We start from the raw sequence: 19,094 nt of genomic DNA on the forward strand, positions 1-19,094 counted from the left end.
AAGAAGCTGACTAAGAGGGGACCCCGTGCTGTCCGAGCCCGCCTTTATGAAATAAAGGATTAGGTGCGAATCGAGGGCAGAACACCCTTCCCCCATTCCTGCCAATAGAAGCAACTAGAATTCATATGTTTTCTGTGTGAAAAGCACAGGGGCCATGTTGCCGCTTCATATGATAAGAAGCTAAGTCAGGTCCTGTATCCACAGAAGGAGATAAAAAGTTTAGGGGTGGTCATTAAGTGTCTCATATCCTGGAGGCACCACCTGGGTGTTTCACGCTCCTGGTCTGATTTAATTCCCACAACAAGCCCCGTGGGCCAGGGTCCTCCCTGTTTTACAGGTGAGGACTTGAGGCAGGAGAGCAACATGCTTAGAGTCACAGGTAGTAAGTCGTAAGCAGTCATATAAGCCTAGTTCTGTTTAATTCTAGAATTCATCCAAAGGGTTTTGAAAAGAAAATCAAACCCTCGATTTTTACATAAGATTTTTAAATGACTTGCATAAGAAAATAGTGCTATTTATCATTAGTGTGCCATCAGAAACATGCCAACTAAGATGCAGTGATTAGGCTGCGGTGTCAGGGACACTCCCTTCTGTGTCCTGATTCCCAGCAGGAGGTCGCTCTGACCTGTGTGGCTGGGACAGCTTAGTCAGTTCTTAGTTTATTTTGGTTGGCAGCAGAGGGTGCTATGCACTTTCTAGATTTTCCTCACAGAAGTGCCCCCTTTCATCTCACACCTGCCTATTTATAGTCACCACCTACATTACCTGCACTGAAGTCAGGTTAATCTCTTGGCTCCAGTGAATTTCTGGCACTTGCTGAGCTTTAGATTCCTCTGAATTTGTATTAACGAGGCACTTTAAATCCTATTGAATTTACCTGCGAAGGGACAGAATTACAGTGCTCGGTGGTTTCTGTACAAAGCATTGTCCTCATAAGTCTGCTTTTCTCTGTTAGCAGCAGATATTACACTGGGAACATAAACAAGAAACAAAAGCGCTGTTTAGGGAACAGTCATCCAGATAAAGGAAGGAGGTCTTCAAGTTTCCAAGCTCCAGGCACTTATCCTACCTGGTTGGTTCCTTAAACCCTGACTTGAACATGTGGTGTTTCCTGAGTGGTCCTTTACAAGGCCTTTACCAAATGTGCCATCGAATAGTCATAAATTATGTCTTGAACAAATGTAGAGAAATCTGTGTGTGTGTGTGTATGTGTGTGAAATAGTGGAAGTATTTTAAACACTGTTCCTGTGGAATAAGTGTTTGTATATTTATGGACACAGCAGTAGGGAGTTTGGTCAAAGAAAGATCCAAAAGCTTCTCAGAGACATAATGAAATGTGAGACTAGAACTCTGAAGGTCACTACATTAGTGTAGCAGCAAGTAACATAAGACCCACATTCAAAATGCTTAAACAATAGCAAGGTGTGTTATTTCAGGAAAGAGGAAGTTCAGTCTAAACGTGTGGTCAGTGCAAGGTTGGTCAGTCACCAAGAAACCACTTTCTTTTATTCTCTCAGCTCTGCTGTCCTCAGGGCTTCTGTCCTCAGGCTTGTCCCTCACGGTGACAATGTGGCTGCTACGGCTCTTAGCGTTTCTGACTCACATCAAATCTAAAGGTCAGAAGAAAGACAGCCTCTTACTTGTGTTACCTTTTTACAAAGTAGAAATACTTGCCCATGAGCTCCCTTCTCCCCAGTTGACTCCCTTCTGCTCACAGTGGCCTCTCAGAATAGTGTCACCCCTATTCCGAAGCCAGGCACTGGCCAGGGTGAATGGAGTTACCCTGGTGGGTGTAGAAATACCAAGACTTACCCAGGTGCGAGGGAGGGACCTAGTGTCTCTTCTGAAGCACAGTCTGATGAGTGAATAAAATTGGATTTTGTCAGCAGGAGCTCTGTTAGAAATGACTATAGGGTAGGCGGCCAATGTTGTCTCCTCTAAGATACCGGCACCCCGAGAGAATCAGACGGAGACTGTCCTCATGTTTGCTCTCTGAGCCTCAGGAAAATGCCAGGCTTGAGCTCGCTTGGAGAGTTCCATTCATCCAAGTCCTGTCAGTCTGTAGGTGACTAAAGACAATACAACTATTCTGGTGTGGATCACAGCTGATCTAGTGATGTCCACTTTTTCAGTCACCGGAGGCATTTCTTTTACCTAATGTGTGTTTCCTTTGCTTTGGGGTGGGGGTGAGGGTGGGGTGCGAGGAGGACATGTGGGGAGTTGTTTGGGGGGTCGGAAGAGGGAGCAGAGGGTGTTGGAGGATCACGGTTTCTTCTGAATTGGGGTCTTAGGAATTGTCCAGCCCACTACTTATTGTTTTCATAAAATATGAGGCTGGAAAGGGTCGCTACCACCTCCCCATCGTTAAAAACATAGAACGTTAAGGTTGTCACCACTAGACAACCTCAGTGGCACAGGCACCCTGGACAGTGGACCCTTCTGCCGAGGGTAGCTTTGCACACGCAGTTTTCAACGCCTCCCTGCGTCTCGCTGCTGCGTTGGGGACCCCCAGTGTCCTGGTGCTGTGTATAAGAAGTAGATGGCGTCTGTACTCCCAGGTAACCCGGCTCCTGTCTGCCCCTCCTCAGAGACGTGCAGGTCAGCTCCTCCACCACCACCTCTTCCGGGAGCCCAGATCCTTCCTCCGGGGACCAGGCCGTCAGCGCGCTCCAGCAGCAGCTGCTACTCATGGTAGCGCGGAGAAGCCAGCAGGAGACCCCGCGGGTACGTCCCAGCATCGCTGGCTGTGGACGTCCCAGAGTCAGCCCCCTAAACCTGCTTCCAGGTTGGATCCTAGCAGCACTGGTCAGGTCTGACCCTGAGTGTGACGTCGCTGGGGTGCGGCTATGTCACCACATGGGAGTCTCCTGAACGGAGGTGAAAAGAAACCATGTAGATAGCAGGACCCTTCTGCAAATACTGACAGGCTTGCCACAGGCTCCCATGCTCTTCCAGATGCCTTAGAAGCTCATTTACATTGATCTGTCTGGTGGGTGCACAGATCCCACAGGAGCTCACTTGGTTAGGATGCTAACATTTCTTCCCCCCATGGTTTGGAAAATATCTGAATTTTTATTAACATATTATGGCCTTGTGCATTAAGCAATCAGATTCTTGAAGATAAATGTTTGACTTGAGAAAGTGAAAAAGACAAGCCATGAACTGGGGAAATAGCTATAATTCATATCATTAATAAGGGTTTTGATCATATATATACACACATATATGTATACACACACATGCATGCAGATGCACATATACACATCCATACATATGCACACATACACATCCATACATGTATACGCACTTACACATGTAGAAACTGAAGACAAGCAAGGGGCCCGACAGAGAAAAGGGCAAATGATTTCATGAAGAAAAACTGAAAATGGACTAAGATGCTCAACTTGATTAATAGGGAAATGCAAATTAGAATAAAACAAACCATCCCTTTATACTTACCAAGTTAGCAAAGACGAAAATCCCGACACCGTCAGTGTTGGTGAGGCTCTGCAGCCACACAGCATTGACATGCTGTTGGTGGGAGTGTAAGCTGATAGAATCGCTTTAGAAAACTCATTTTTTAGAAGTGTTTTCTAGTAAATTGAACATTTCCATACCCAGTAATTCCACTTATGGCAAATGTGTACATTTCCTGGAAAAGTCAAACAATTTGTTTCCTAGTGAAGTTGAGCCCCTGGTGCAGCTGAACGTTTGCATTCTCAGAAATTCCACCCTTAGGGGTATGTTCTAAAGAAATTCTCGCACCTACGTACAAGGAGATGTGTCCAAGAATGTTCATAGTAGTGCAATAGCAAAAAAAAAAAATAAAGAAAAAGAAAAAAGAAAGGAAAAACCCTAAATATTTGACAGTAAAATGGGTATGTAAATAATGGCATGGCCACGTAATGGAATATTATACAGCTGTGAAAATGGCTGTTCCAGCTACAGAACAGCATGTACGAGTCTCAGGAGCAGAACGCAGAGTGGAGGCAAAAGGCAAGTTTTGAAAGGATACATGTGCTACGATTGCACATCTATGACGTTCAAGATCATAAGACTAAACAATACTGAAGTTTTGGACCAAAGTGTAGTGAAACAGAAGGTTGAGGACAGTGTGATCTCTGAAGGAGGAGGGGAGAGGTCGGGTTGAGGGGTGGCCCACAGGGGACTAACAGTGACGCTCTCTTCCTTCCCCTGGGTGATGGCCACCCAGGCAATCATCAAATTGTTGTTGTTCCACCTCACACACATTTCAAAGGTATGTATTTGCATCAACTCAGTATTTAATAGAACTTTCTTTTTAAAAACATGGTACCTAGTGTTGTTCAGCGGAGGGAACCCCTGAGTCCCCAGCTCTCAGATGAACACGGAGAGACCTGAGCCTGAAACGGGGGCTCGTTCAAGTGTGTCCCGTAGACACAGGTCAATATTAACTACATTAGCTTTAGTGAGGATAATCTTTAGCTTCCTGAGACATTTGGCAATACGAAACATTTAATTCCCCATCAATAATGAATAAATGAGTAACTATTAATTGATATCTAATTTCATGTGTAGTCTCTGGAAATTCCGTAAGAGGCTGTTTTAACTACTGCTGCAAATGCATCAGGCATCAGAAGGGGGAAGGTTGATCCCCCCTCTTACGTTTCCCCTCCTCGCCGCCCTCCCTGTCCCTTCCCTCGCTGGCCCCCCGGCCTCACTGAGGTCCCCTCCGCCTTCCAGGCGTGGAGCCCAGCGCTCATGTAGGAATCGCAGGGCTGGGCCCTGGCCTGCTGCCCGTGGTTTTGAGTCTACGTGACCAATACGATGTCTATGGGATGTTCTCATACAGCATTAGGATGCTAGGGACCGAGCCCACCTGGTTCTTATTTTCCTGTCCCCAGCCTCGTGCCAGCCTCCTAAGTTGCTCACTAAGTGTCTGTTAGACAAATCAATTTTTCCCCCCAAAATTCAGTTCCTCTCCACTGGATTAGAGCCAATCACACATGAATTTGGGGTTAAAACATTTTAAACCTGGGCCTAAATTTCCCCACCTATTTCTGTTTTATTCGTTTAAATTTTTTTTCTATAAATAATTCAGTTTTTCTTACATCAGGCCTCACCAATGGCCTACATATTGGCAATAAAAATCTTTTCAATCTTAGTAAAATTTGAATGTTTATCTTAGCATTACATTAAATAGCATACCTTTCACAAATTAAGTCACTTAAGATCTTTTGTTGAATTCTGATCATTCCCAGGAATTCTTTCATGCCAGTGTCTTGGCCTTAATTAGCAGCAGTGTTGTGATACGGAGAGTAGCATAGTTTTATTGGTGCAATATAATGGAAGTGAAATGTGTTGGCGAGAAGGAGCCTCTCTTTTTTATCATTTCCCTTTTCTCAGAGCACCCATTTTTGTGAAGTATGTTGGTTTGCGTTTCAGAATTTGAGCATCTGCTCTTTGTACTGGTAAATTATGAGGTACATTTATGGAACAACATGTCAGTGTGAAACCCTCTCTCTTGCTTCTTTTGGGGTCTGACAGCATCTGAGTCAGGAGCTGGAGGACTCGTCCTGTTCTTCAGCACACGGGAAGTTTAACCGTGATCAGTTTTACAAGTTCATCATTTTCCCCGGCAAGTGGATCAAAGTCTGGTACGATCGCCTCACCTTGCTGGCGTTGCTCGATCGGTAAGCCGCTGAGCTCGCAGGTGTGTGAGCAGGGGCCTGACGGGGCGTAGCCGTGTGCTCGTGCCTGCTTGTCAAGGGGAGACAGCCACGGGCTAGGCCCTCGGGAACATTTGCAAATTGCACGCATTTGTGCTGCAAACCTAAGTCAGAGCAGTGAGATCCGGACAAGTGAGGAAATGGTAATTTAGCAGTGAAAGTGGGAAAAATGAGAATTAGGTGCATGGTTTAGATTTAAGGTCAGCTCTGGGGACAACACTGAGCCCTGGCCTGCTCCCACATGCAGCAGGACTGGGCGTGGGCGTGGGGAGAGGCAGGGAGAGGAAACGGAGTGACCTCCAGCTCTTCCCTCCGACGGCTCGATGCTGCTTCCCACCCCAGTCTGATCTACTCTACGTGGGATGAATGGGCATCTTTCCTTAAACCCTTTCACTCTTCCTGACCTCTTCCCACTGCTCCTCAGGGTCAGATGTTGTGGGTTGGAGGTGGGCTTACTGGGTGAGAAGGGTTGGAGGGAGGGTCAGGTTAAGAAAGCCATGATGGAGACAGGGCAGGGGACTTTCCATCTCGGTACCCCCACCTCAAGAGACAAAGGACAGGGCTGATCCTCCTGGCTGGCTGCTGCTTTGCAGATTCAGAGTGCTGTTGCTAAGGCTGCCATCAGCAAATGCTGAGTTTCACAGCGAGATGCCAGCCCCGGGGGCAGTGGAAGGCTGGCTGCCTGCAGGGCTGTAGTTGGTCCCCCAGTGACTACTTGTTATTGTAGTGTCTTAAATGGTGTGATCACATGCAAAAAACTACAGCCATGCAAAATTACAGCAGTAAATTTCAGGACCCACAAGTCAGGGAATGGAGTTATAATGGCTTTTCTAACAGCACTATGCTACCCAAGGGGCACACACTTAAGAAGAACGTTTCATACTTAACTAAAATAATCCAAGATAGCACATTCTGTCAGATGAGGCGGTTTTTGAAATATTGGTGTTTTTTTTTAAAGGAATTATTGAAAGTTGGAGTAGCTGATGTTGATGGTGGGGGAAGTTGGTGTGTGTCAGGAGGGACTATCAGGGACCTTTTTGCACTTTCTGTTCAATTTCACTGTGAATCTAAAAATGCTCTAAAAAAAAGTCTATTAATTTAATAAAATGTTCAGGAGTGCCTACATGCCAGGAATGAAGTAGCCGATTGTCCCTGTCTAAAAATGATCTTACTTAATGGGAGAGACCAATAGTACATGAGCAAAAATTGGTGAGGTAAGAAATGTGCTCAGAGTTCTTGTGAGTGACCCGTCCACGCTCCTGACCCGTGGTCCAGGCCACCCTCTCTTATTCCACTTCACCCCTCCCTCCCACAGCATCTGGCCCTCCAGCAGCCGTCTTCCATCTCTGGAAGCATAGTCCCAGCCTCTGGTCATCCTTCCTGTGCCCTCCGACCCCCTCAGATGTTCCCAAACCTCCTCCAGCACTGACCCATCCACTTTCGCCATCCAGCAGCCCTGCCTGTCCCGTGATCTCCTGTCCTGCTGAGGCTCTGTGATCCAGCCCTCAGCCCCTTTGTACCCACCTCCTAAAATTCCCTTACTGGTCCCTCTGCACACCCACTGGCAGTACCCGCCTCTGGGTGAGCCTACCCCGTCCTCTACTGCTGATCACCCCAGACGAAACCAGCCAGAAGGACTGTGGTGGGGACACATGCCTGTCAGACCCTCCGCACTGTGGGCTCTCGGGCTGGAGTTCCCAGGCTCCTGAAACTGGGCTCCAAGTCCTGGCTACGGTGACTCTTTACCTAAAATCACCCCACTGCTGTGGATGGAGCAGTTAACTGCATCTTCCCAGTAAACCCACTTGGGAGGCCAAGGAGACCCAGTGGGATTATATTTCATTTGTTTCAGTAACAGGAATCTGGGGTTAGAATTTTGTTTGTGAAACACAGGATTAAGGCAAGAAAGAAAGGAACCTTACAATCTTGCCAGCGAGTGTAAAGCATGCTGAGATTACCGCTCTGCCCGCAGCCTCTTTAGGAGCAGGCAGGGTCCCCTGTTTGCAGACAGACACGCTCACCTTGCACCCCTTTCCCTTGTGTCTGTCTGTTGTGCAGAACCGAAGATGTCAAGGAAAACGTGCTGGCGGTGTCACTCATAGTCCTGGTGTCGCTGCTGGGCTTCCTGACGCTGAGCCGGGGCTTCTGCAGAGACCTGTGGGTGCTCCTCTTCTGCCTCGTCATGGCCAGCTGCCAGTACTCCCTGCTAAAGGCAAGGCCACGTCTCATTCTTACCGTCACTAGTGTGTCCTTGAAACCATGAGATGATGACACAGACACTTCTGATTTGTGTTCTAGAGCGTCCAGCCCGACCCCGCCTCGCCCATACACGTAAGTTTCCAAGAGGACAAGTAGCTGTCTCGTCTCCTTGTGTTGGAGACGGGAATGGGCCAGATCCACTCAGAAGGCAAAATATATGTCCGTATACCTATATATTGAGTATATAACTAGCAACATTAAATAGAAATATTAAATAGCATTAAATAGAAATATTAATGCATGGTGGGCTAGCTCAGGCTGGATCTGAGAGCAGGGCGTGGCCAGTAGTGGGGAATGTCCAGGGTGGGGACCAAAGCGTGTGTGGAGGGTCTTTTCTGTCCCACCGGACACGTGGCAGGAAGGCCGTGCCGCCTGGTGGGCGGGGCTGCAGGCCCTGTACTCTCACCACCTACGTTTGTCTCCTGGGCCCTCCACTTGAATGCTGACCCTGAGCGAGATGTGGGCTCCCCACGCCTCAGTTTCCCAATGTGTAAATAAGGAAATGAAAAGGCCTATGGGGATTACCTAGTTCATGCAATGTACTAGAAACAGCACGTGGCACGTAGAAGTTGTTCACTACCTGGCAGCTGTCATTACTGGCCATATCAGTTCCGAAAGCATGAGTCACCTTTTGAAATTCTCTTCCTGTTTCACATTTTCAAGTGCATCGTGACCTTTTGTCCGGCAGCTGGGATGCTGTGTAACTGAGGCTCTGGGCTCAGCAGCCCTGGCCGGTTGGTGCTCTGACAGCTTCGGTGAGTTCCACTGACCGCTGCTGCTGCTTCCCAGCGGGTGCTGTGGGACGGTCTGGCACCGCCCCGTCCCCACCAGGAACCCGGCCACATGCCTTTGCGCTGAGCACTGCCTGGTGGACTTCCCAGCTTCTTGAGAACCTTCGCATGGGCCCCCAAAACCCTCCCAATGAAAGAAAGCTTGATCTCCCTTCTATCGTGCTTTCTAAAATTTCATCTTCAGGATTTGGGGCTGCATTTAAATCTTCGATAGCTTGTGTTTAGTTCATAGTAATTAAGAGGAGCTTATAATTGGGTGATCACATGGCACACTTTGCTGTCTTATTAAATTCCTCTGTTCCCCGTAATTGGTTTACACATGATGCCGCTCCTTTTATCCCGGAGCCTGAGTGGCAGGATCGCAGGAGCAGCGTAATTAGGGTATTAGGACGTGTTGTTGTGATTGCCGTCAGAATCTGGGTTAGGCGCTGGGTGGCTCTGCGAGGTTTTGCTCAAGCCCACCCTGGATGCCACACCACCGCTTTCCTAGTGATGGCACCTCAGTGTCGCTGTTTTCTTGGTGCCTTGGGGGAGGGGTGCCCCACGCTGAGAAACATGCATTTTCGGTGTGTTTTCAGGAGCGGTACAGAAAATGCTGGTGAGGGTGAGATCTGGGCAAGTGCATCATAGTTACATGGTAGGAAGTGACCTCTTCCCCTGCCCCAGGGAGCCGTCACCAGCCTCTGACTGTGTTCATGGCAGTAATTAATTCACTTACACAGCGTCCAAGCAGGTTACTCCCTGGTTTGAGCGGGCGTTTCTCTACCAGCTCTGGAGACGAAAGAGAGTGTGGTCGCTACACGGTATTTTTTCTTGAGATCGGATGGAGTCACGCAGGCATTGAGAAGGGTTTGCCATCTCCAGCTTATAGATGAGACATCTCAGGAAGGAGACGGTCGGCAGAGAGATTCAGGTCCTCTCAAGCCCGCCACCCGCCCCAGCCTGGCTCAGCGCTCTTCAGGGCTGTCAGGTGAAACAAAGCGCTTTCAGATCAACGTTAATTTGTACACTTGGAGGAGGGGCTATTAATAAAGTCAGCCTATTCTTTCTCTTAGAGCAATCCACTGACTTTTCTTGTTTCCTTTCTGGAGCACAGAGGTGGCAAATGTTGAGCAAGTTGTTAAAACCAGAAGATAACCAAATAAAAATTTTAACACAGTGTATTTGTGATATAGATGTAGGATAATGACAGGCTAATGGATATGGTACAGTGGACTCTGAGCCTGAAAGAGATGCATCTGATCATAAAAATAAAACAGCTTTAGAGAGCTTAAAACACTGGGGGCTGAGTGGGTTCTGGGAGCAAGCTGAGGATCAGAGGGGGGTGTAGAGGATGGGCCCTGAGCCTGCTGCTTGGCTCACACAGGCTTATACGAAGGTCTACCCAACATAGCCGCTAAACGTAACGCGGAAAGCAAAATGCGGGGGGATATCTGAGAGGCAGCCACACCCTGGGATCCCCTGCACAGAGATGGAGTGAGGGGCCATTCCCAGCCCTGCAGGGACTCAGGGCCCATGCCCTGGGGCAGCACCTGGGGATCTGCATTTAACACCCAGGCGAGGATGGTGGAGGCGTCTCGGAGCACTCCCGAGGAACTCAGGTGTCGGGATTTGAGTCAGCCTTGTACGAACTCCGGGATCTTGGGCAGGTTCCTCTTCCAAACTTCAGGCGTTCCATCTATAAAAGAGGAAATAATGAAACAGGACGTAAGGAGACTAAACCAGGTATAGACAGTGACAACCACCTCGGTGGGACTTTGAGAGTGAATTGAACTTTGAGCACCACATGCCCAGCGCAGGCCGGGGACGTGCCAGGCCCCCCGGAACGTGTCCGCCACTTTCTCCCGCGCTCGGCACGTTTACCTCGTTTCCCTGCGCACAGTACAGTGAACTGTGGCTGCAATACGTTCGGCACCACCGCCGGTTACATACAGATCACTGGGGATGATTTTTGTAAATAAGCTTTTTATTTTAGAACAGTTTTAGATTCACAAGGTGATTAGGAAGACAGTGCAGAGAGGTCCCGTATACCCAGTGCCCTGTCCCCTAGCATTGGTGCATTATTGTTAACTGAAGTCCGTGTTTTACTCAGGTTTCCCTAGTTTCACCTACTGTTGTTCTGTTCCGGGACCCCCCAGGACACATTACCTTCACCCGTCGTGGCTTCTCAGGCTTGACTTGGCTGTGTGTTTCTCAGACTTTCCTCGTTTTTGATCTTGACAGTTTTGAAGAGCATTGGACAGAGATTCTGTAGACTATCCCTCAGTTGGGACTAACCTGATGTTTATGTCACGATCAGACTGGGGTTGTGGATTTGGGGGAGAAGACCACAGGGCAAAGAGCCCTTTGCATCACATCCTGTCAAGGGCGGGCACCTTCGACAGGACTTACCACTGTTGGATTGACCTTGGCCACCTGGATAAGGTCGTATTTATCAGAAAGATGGCTTTGAATGACATAAACTAATTTCTTAATCCTCAGTCCTTGGAATAAGGTGGTCAGCTTAGTTTTTAGTGGATCTTAAAAGCTAAGCAATACCTCTCTATTTAGTTGTGTGTTCACTTGGCTCGGAAAAGCACTCTGTAAAGCATGAGCCATTCCAAATTGCCTTAAATTGTCATGTAGTACATTTCTGTCATTAAAAAGGGGACCACTCCCTGGGCGTCGCCCAGAGGAACACTCCGATGTCCATTTCGCTGCCCCTTGGTTGGACACCGGCACCTGCCCATTTGTCAAGGTCCATGCACCTGAGAGTTAGGAAGTTGGACCTAAAATAAATCACTCTGTGGAATTAAATTATAAACCAAGCTTATAGAAACTCACTCGCCTGTGTCTTTTCAGTTTTTAGACTAGCTTGTCAATTTCCACCATCCTGGAAATTGGAAGTAGCATCTTACTAGTCTCCTGTTGCCAATCACTTGACGCTTTGGTTGCTGCTCATGGCCTGTGCTGCTTTCTCCAGTGTTCTGGGCTTTTCATTTACACCAAGTGTGAGTCGTAGGATAGTTGTTGGCTGGGGTTTACTGGGGTTCAGCTCAGTACCCCAGTTCCCTCCTTTTATGCCACACGCACGGGGAACCAAGTGTACAGTGGAAGTGTTCAGGGTGACTCTAAATAGACAGGCGAGCTCATCACCCGCCCTCCAGAAATGACATTCAGTAAACAGCCTCCACCACCATGAGAATCTTAGAAAACAGCAGACCCTTCCTACGGCGATGAGCGTTCGGTGGAAAGTAAATACAGTGCCACAGGGGCTGGGCAGAGCATAGGACCCTCCGGAATCCCTTTAGGAAAAGTCAACACCCCAAAGCTATTCCTAATGCTCCCCATACTCTGTGTTTGCTTTGCTTGAGCAACACGCACACTGCGAGTTCAGAGAGTGGCGATGAGGAGTGGGACTCGGGGAAGTCGGGTGGAGCCCTGGGCCTGGGAAGATCCAGTTCCAAGGGCCGTCACCTCCTTAGTGGTGGCCGGGAGCCCGGGCCTAGTGGCCAGGCGGCCAGGCCCATGTCCTTGTTTGGCTATACTGTTCTGTCTGTGGACAGATTTCTTAATCCTCATGCCTCAGTTTACTCTTGACAAAATGAGAACCGTAGTATGCAGTTCTTAGAGCATCCTGAGGACTAGGCACGTGAACCATTTAAGGAAAGCAGAACACGGAGCGGCTGGATAAACGTGAGCTGTTTCACGTCCGCCGTCAAGCACGGCCCGACCTGCGAGCGCGGCTGGGTGGGAGCACGCACAGCCTCGGCGGCGTGAGGCAGCTCTTCCGGGCCTGTGGACGGGGGAAGCGGGGTGCCAGGCTGCAGGAGGCCTGAGGCTCGCTCGAGGCCGCCTGACCCCGGGTGGGGGCGCGTGGCCTGGCTGTGGACAGTCCCCACTTAGTCGCCTCCGAGGCCCAGTTGCCCTCCAGCCCCTGGGCCCTCTAGGATTCTCTAAGGCACCCTTGTCTCCTCATAATAAAAACCATTTTTTTAAAATTTCTTAACAAATTTGTAGCATTTGACCAGCCCACTCTCTTGAGAAGGGATCAGTGAGGAGGGCCAGCCCCTCAGCCTTGTCCCACCGCCCTCCGCAAGGGGTTCAGGGAGGTCTGATGGGCTCTCTCCCCTCACCCAGCCTGGGCCCCAAATTGTCGATGTGGGCGGGGCCGTGGAGGCCGAAAGCACATGCAGATCAGCCCTTGGGAAGTGGGCTCCAAGCCCCAGCCCCGCTGAAATCAGTCCTGCCCCCAGTGTATTTAAGGTTAAAAACAGATGGAACATAGTTGGATATGTTTTAAAAGATTGTGATCAGACTTCATTAGGAGGAGCGAGTGGAATTTTTCTATTGAAAGAAAATAATCCTGGGGGCTTTCGATGATGGATTCACCTGTGAAGGAGGAACTGGAGAGCAGGCAAATTTTATTAGTAGGTGCTCTCGGGAACCACGGCGGATAAAGGTGACTTATATGCCACGTATTAGGGATACTCTTGGAATTGTTTGGGGACCCAAATGTGCACGGGAAGTGAGATGAGGCGTGAGTGTGGTGAGGGCTGGCTCCTTCCAAGGGAGCCTCAGGTTTTGTCTCATAAATTACAAATCCGGAGAAAGTGTTCCCACACCCAATAAATAGTGACTTGGCAGACCCAAGATGCTATCTCCAACTTGTTCAAGGCCAAAGACTTTCAGGTCCTACAAAGTCCGTTTTTAACCTTTCAGTAAAAGGTAGAATCAGGGCAAGAGGGAGATAGCTGTTTAATTATATTTCCTAAAGGGTGTCAGTTCGGAGCAGTATCTCATACGCTGTGTGTTTGTATACTGAATAGCTCTCTGCACCAACCAATTTACTCTGCTGTTCACTTGATAAGAAATGCGCTAAGATTTAACTTGGGCTTTAGTTTCAATTTTTTATGCAGAGAAAGTATTCCCACACCCATTAATCTATGACCTACTTGGATTCAAAAGGAAATTTCATAAGAGCACAGATATTCCTTGAAGGCTGAGCCTGGACTCAGGGCCGAGCATCACCAGCCCCCATGGACAGCCCGTTCCTTCTTATTAACGATGGTCTCAGAACAGGCCTGTTTCTATTACAGGAGCAGCGGCGATGAAATTGCATTTCTAAATATAACACATTCAAGGCAGTGACTGAAAATTCACATATGAAGCCACATCACTGTAATCTCTACTTTTTTACCCTCAGAGTGGTTCGTGGATTGCAAAGGATTGTCTCCACCAACTCACTGGTTTTTGGGTGGTTTATTTTGAGCCTTATGAGTTGTGCGTTGATTTCTGAGATGTAAATTCTTCCTTGGCTTTTGCCCTGGAAAGTTGATGTTACATCTTTGTCTTAATTTTTCTGTCCTTCCAAGGAGGCGAATAAAAAACGTTTCTACTCATAACAATATCTTGAAGGCTAAGATGGGATGTGCTAAGTTGTCGGTCCGCCTCAGAGGGACGTATATAAACAGCAAGCGTTCGGTTCCACTGTGCTTCCCTCGGGCATCGTGTGTGGCCTCTGCAGGTGGGACCTGCTCCTGTGTTGTCTTGCTTTCAAAAACATAAGGAAACGGAAGCCCGCAGCTTACATTCTATTTCCTATCAATAGTGAAGCTCAATCTAAACCACACAGTGCAGATACTGGTTTAAATTCATTTTGTGTGTGAAAAACAGTCCAAATGGAAGTCTCGCTGTTGGGGAAGCGTTGGACTGGATCTGGGTTGTACCCAAAGGTGGTAATTAGCCCAGTTGGCGGGGCTCAGCAGCTGAGCATCGACCTAGGATCTGGGAGATCAGGGTTCGATTCCCGGTCAGGGCACATGCCCAGGTTGGGGGCTTGATCCCCAGAAGGGGTGTGCAGGAGGCAGCCGATCAAGGACTCTCTCATCATCGATGTTTCTCTTTCCCTCTCCCTTCCTCTCTCTGAAATCAATAAAGACATATTTAAAAAAACCCAAACAGCTGGTAATTAAAATTTCAGGTGCATTTGTTGAGTCTGAGAGGTATAACATTCTTTTCTACATTCTTTTTTTTTTTTTAGTATATCTTTATTGATTTTAAAGAGAGGAAGGGAGAGGGAGAGAGAGAGAGAAAAACATTGATGATGAGAGTCATTGATCGGCTGCCTCCTGCATGCCCCCACTGGGGATCGAGCTTGCAACCCGGGCTGTGCCCTGACCGGGAATCGAACCCCCATCTCCTGGATCCTAGGTCGATGCTCAAGCGCTGAGCCACGCCTGGCCTGGCTCTTTTCTATATCCTTATTTGACAGAGTAACCATCATTTTTTCTTTCCCAGTGTTTTGTGTGTATGAGCCATGGGAGGGAAGGGGGGAGAGTGAGTTTATGGTGTAAATTTTCTTATATGGTATAAATTATCGACTGTGAGGATTCTGTCATAGAATCAAAATAAAAGTACCGTTCAGAAATTGTGTTTGTTTTCTAGGGACACAACCAAATCATTACGTACAGCAGACCAGTCTATTTTTGTGTGCTGTGTGGCCTCATTTTACTTCTTGATGCCGGAGCCAAAGCCAGGCACCCCCCCACTTATGCTGTGTATGGCCTGAAGCTCTTCTCTCCGGGGTCGCTTCAGTCAGCTAGGGACCTCCTAATAGGTGAGTTCATTTGGGGCGTGTGGGCAAGAATGTAGAGGAGAGAGGGTCTGTCTTCACTTTGTGTCCTGAGTCCCTAACTGGAGACACTTCCCTGCTTGGGTATGGGATGAAGAGAGATGCGTTTCCCTCTTGGCTCGCCCACCTTCGGAAGACTGTCTGGCTGCCCAGAGCATCCAGTACAGGATCATTCCAAAGGGCTTTGACATCCATGACCAAGAAGTTACAGCGCCATAATATCTGGAGACTGGCCACTGTGGTGCCTGATGTGGGGTGTCAGTGGGGCTCCCTGGGGTGGGGGTGGTTTTGCCATCTGGGCAACAGCCAGAGTCGCATCCGCACAGCACAGACCCTCGGTTACACACAGGTGGACATGGTTCTCAGTCCAGGCAAAGTCCTGGACAGGCCGGTCATGCATCCTTTCACTGGTACACTTTACTGGCTGTAGGGTGTAGGCTACATTTGATATAAAAAGCTCCATTGACACCAGTGACCTGCACGTTGGACGGTTAGAGCCCTACTCGATCCAGGTGGCTGCTGTGTGAATTCCAGCCCTGCTGCTGTGTGACCTTGAGCAAAATTCAACTGCAGTGTGGAGACAAAAATAGTACCCACTTCAGAGGTTGTCGCCAGTTTTAAATGAGTTATTATATTTAGACACACAGAACAGTGCCTGGCACCGGGCATTAGCTCTTCTTGTCATTAGTATGGGAAGAGACCCTTCCAGTCGGCCTAGAGCTCTGAGAAGTCCAGTGATGACATCTGCAGATTTATGTGTGCTAACTTGGATCAAATTGACCAAATGAGCTGATAAAGGGCAGCTGCCAAAGAGTCCACCCCTAATTCATTGCTCGCCAGCTGGAAATCTTGCTCAGAGGAGACTGAATTCAAGCTGTAGGTCCCATATCAGTCTTTCTCCAGCCCCCACGACAGCTCCCTGAATCTCTCCAGCGGGACCGGGAGGGCCCCGGATACGGCATAAGGTTTTGTTTTGTTAGTCATCATCCACGGATATTTTTTCCAGTTGTTTTTTTAGAGAGAGAGTGGAAGGGGGGGAGAGAAAGAGAGAGAGAAAAAGAGAGAAATACCCATGTGAGAGAGAGACATCGATCGGTTGCCTCCTGCATGCACCCCACCCAGAGCTGGGCATTAAACCTGCAGTCCAGGTATGTGCCCTTGACTGGGAATCAAACCCGAGACCCTTTGGTGAGTGGGCCAGCGCTCACCACTGAGCCACACCGGCCAGGGCTAAAGCGTGTTTTCTTTGAGCTCCTTATAGGTGGAAGCTGTAGTAGACATCCCACCCTCTGACTCTCCTTCCCAGCTCCCCATTCCTGCTGTATTGGTGGCAAATTATTCACTCCCCTTCCACCCTCCCCAGCAAGCCCACCTTTGTTGGCATCCTCACACCTCGCTTCCTAGTACATCACGTGAGGAGCAGAGCGGCTTCTTAGTACCCAAGGGGTAGGCACCAGGTTTCGGAGGACCTCTGAGCTCAAGTAGGAAACAGAACCGTGTTGGAGAGATGCAAGAACCGACTCCAGGATTAGACCCCCAGGCAGCAGCGCCCTCTTGCTCAAGAGTATTTGCTTCTACCCTGCCTAGTGCTTTCACTTTACTTTTTATATTGCTTGAAGCTCCATTGGTTGGAACAAACAGACACAACACATACACACAACAAGAAAAACTTTCAGTCTGTTTTACCTTCTCATAAATTAGCTCACCCATCTTGCTGCTGATCTCAGCTGCAGTGAAGGGTCAGAGTTGGAGCAGACAGAGCTGCAGGTCACGATTCTGCACACTTTGGAGCCCCACCCTTTCCTGCCTGTTGGCCATCTTTCCATGACCCTGGCCGCCCCTGGTGTCGCTCAGCACCGTCAACCTGTCCGAGGGGCAGAAGGGGGCGAGGAACCCCCGGGGTCTGCTGAGAGCAAGCGGGGCAGGAGGTGGAGAGCCATGTGGGGACTGGACCAATGGGAAGGATGGAGAAGCTCTTGTCACAGGCTACATGAGGGGAGGACCATCGCAAAAGCAAAGAGAACAGCAGATCCTAGAACAGCAGAAAAAGACAGAAGGCGAGGGAGAGCAAGCAAGGAACCCAGGGTAGAAATTGGCACCAAAAGAAAGACAGGTGGGAACTAGGGACCTCTACCGGCTGGCGGTGAGCTAAGGAAACAGAAACCCCATGGGAAATACTCTTCCCTGGTCTTTTTCTTTTATGGTTCCTCGTATATATTTAGAACCACTCTGTGCCCTCCTCTGTCTTTATAAGGAAAACATCTCTGTTTTTACTTCCAGGAGGGAGGTGAAGGCCTTCGCAGTCGGCACTCATTTCCTGTGCTCAGTCAGACACCTGTGACCTCTGGGCTGACATCTGATTGCTTTCCATTTGGGTGACTTTGGCAAAAGCCTGGAGTGGGACTGGCTTTGTAATTATCCTCTGGATGGGAAAGCCAAGAGGTCTTCTTAGTATCATATTTCAAAAGGAGGTGGCCAAGCTAGTGCACCCTGAGGCCACAGGGGCTGCCCAGAGGCTGGAGACAGGACAAAGGAATGGGGGTCCACCCAAGAGAAGAAATGCTTGGGCGCCAGAGATCCACCGGCAGGCGGCTTTGGGTCATTAAAAGCTGCCAGGTGGAAGGCCCAGGGGCTTTGTTCTGTGCTATTGTCACCGCAATAACTAGTCCCAGCAATTGTGGGTGGACTATAGCTCACTTCGAGAGAGACCCTGAGATGGTTTGGGTTAGGGTTGTCCAGCGGTAGCCTGGGTTGTCCAGAGAGGCAAAGACTTCCCTGATGTGGAAAGAGGTCAGGCAAGATGGGAGCCATCAGCTGTGAAGCGGTTTGTGCACTGGATGGATGGGTTCTTTATCCAGTGGCCGTGGTGATCCTTTACAGATCTGCGAGTTTTACGCTTTATTTTAGTCCTTGGGATCACCACGTCCTACCGACAATAATGCAGCCTCAGTCATGCAATCCTTGGGGAGGAGTGGAGGTTTTGCACAGGCCCTGGGATGGGTACTCTCCTCGCACACTGAGCCCTCACATTTCTGTGTTTTGTATAGACATTTTCTGGGCTCAGTGGTTGAAGGACACTTAGTTCACACGCAAACGTGGCACGTTGGAGACACGCGGTGTCAGCATTCGCATCACAGGTCTGGGTTGTGTTTCCATGTTATTTAATCCTATATGTTTCCTCCCAAAGCTGCAAGTTTAGTAACGAATATTATTTTCACATTCAGCAAAAGAAATAAGCAAGTTAGTGTTTTTATTAGACGTTTTCGAGAAAGACACGGAAGCGTGCCAGAAGCTGCTGCATTCACGGGAATTAGTAGGAAAAATGGGACACAGGGAGGAACGTGAGGGACCATTTCAGACCCTCTCAGCCGCCTGCTAAGAAAGAAGGTCTTTGTTCACAGGGAAAATTGCCAACAACCACAAGGCCTTTTTTTCTTTACCTTTGGAAGAAGGGGCAAAATAATTTCAGCAACTTCAAGTGCAATTTTTTCAGTCCCGTGAAGGCCACTTTTGGCTGCTCTCTCATCAGGGGAACTGCAGCCTGACAGGTGATCCCAGGGCTCCCCCTTCCTCTCATCCCACCTCCCCGGTTTTGTGTTCACAGCCCAGGATTCCTTCCTCCACCGCCCTGGAGCTCTGGGCCTTGGGCGCCCTGCAGAGGGCTCTTCTTTCCCTGTGGTCTCAGTAGGTGCCCCTTCTGCACCATGAGGAGTTTGCATTCCT

The 19,094-nt window shown here is 48.9% G+C and overlaps 1 protein-coding gene across 1 annotated transcript in view; it reads left to right on the forward strand.

Moving 5' to 3' along the window:
• PCNX2 (pecanex 2) overlaps positions 1-19,094 on the forward strand; it is a 194,302-nt gene that overhangs the window by 38,265 nt on the left and 136,943 nt on the right. Inside the window, exons 9-13 of the mRNA XM_016195999.2 lie at positions 2,589-2,724; positions 5,527-5,672; positions 7,767-7,920; positions 8,007-8,039; positions 15,185-15,356. Coding sequence (XP_016051485.2) covers positions 2,589-2,724; positions 5,527-5,672; positions 7,767-7,920; positions 8,007-8,039; positions 15,185-15,356 — 641 coding nt within the window. The remainder of the gene's footprint in view (positions 1-2,588; positions 2,725-5,526; positions 5,673-7,766; positions 7,921-8,006; positions 8,040-15,184; positions 15,357-19,094) is intronic.

This window comes from Miniopterus natalensis, chromosome 21 (genome assembly GCF_054644295.1).
Source record: "Miniopterus natalensis isolate mMinNat1 chromosome 21, mMinNat1.hap1, whole genome shotgun sequence".
Classification (NCBI taxonomy): Eukaryota; Metazoa; Chordata; class Mammalia; order Chiroptera; family Miniopteridae; genus Miniopterus; species Miniopterus natalensis.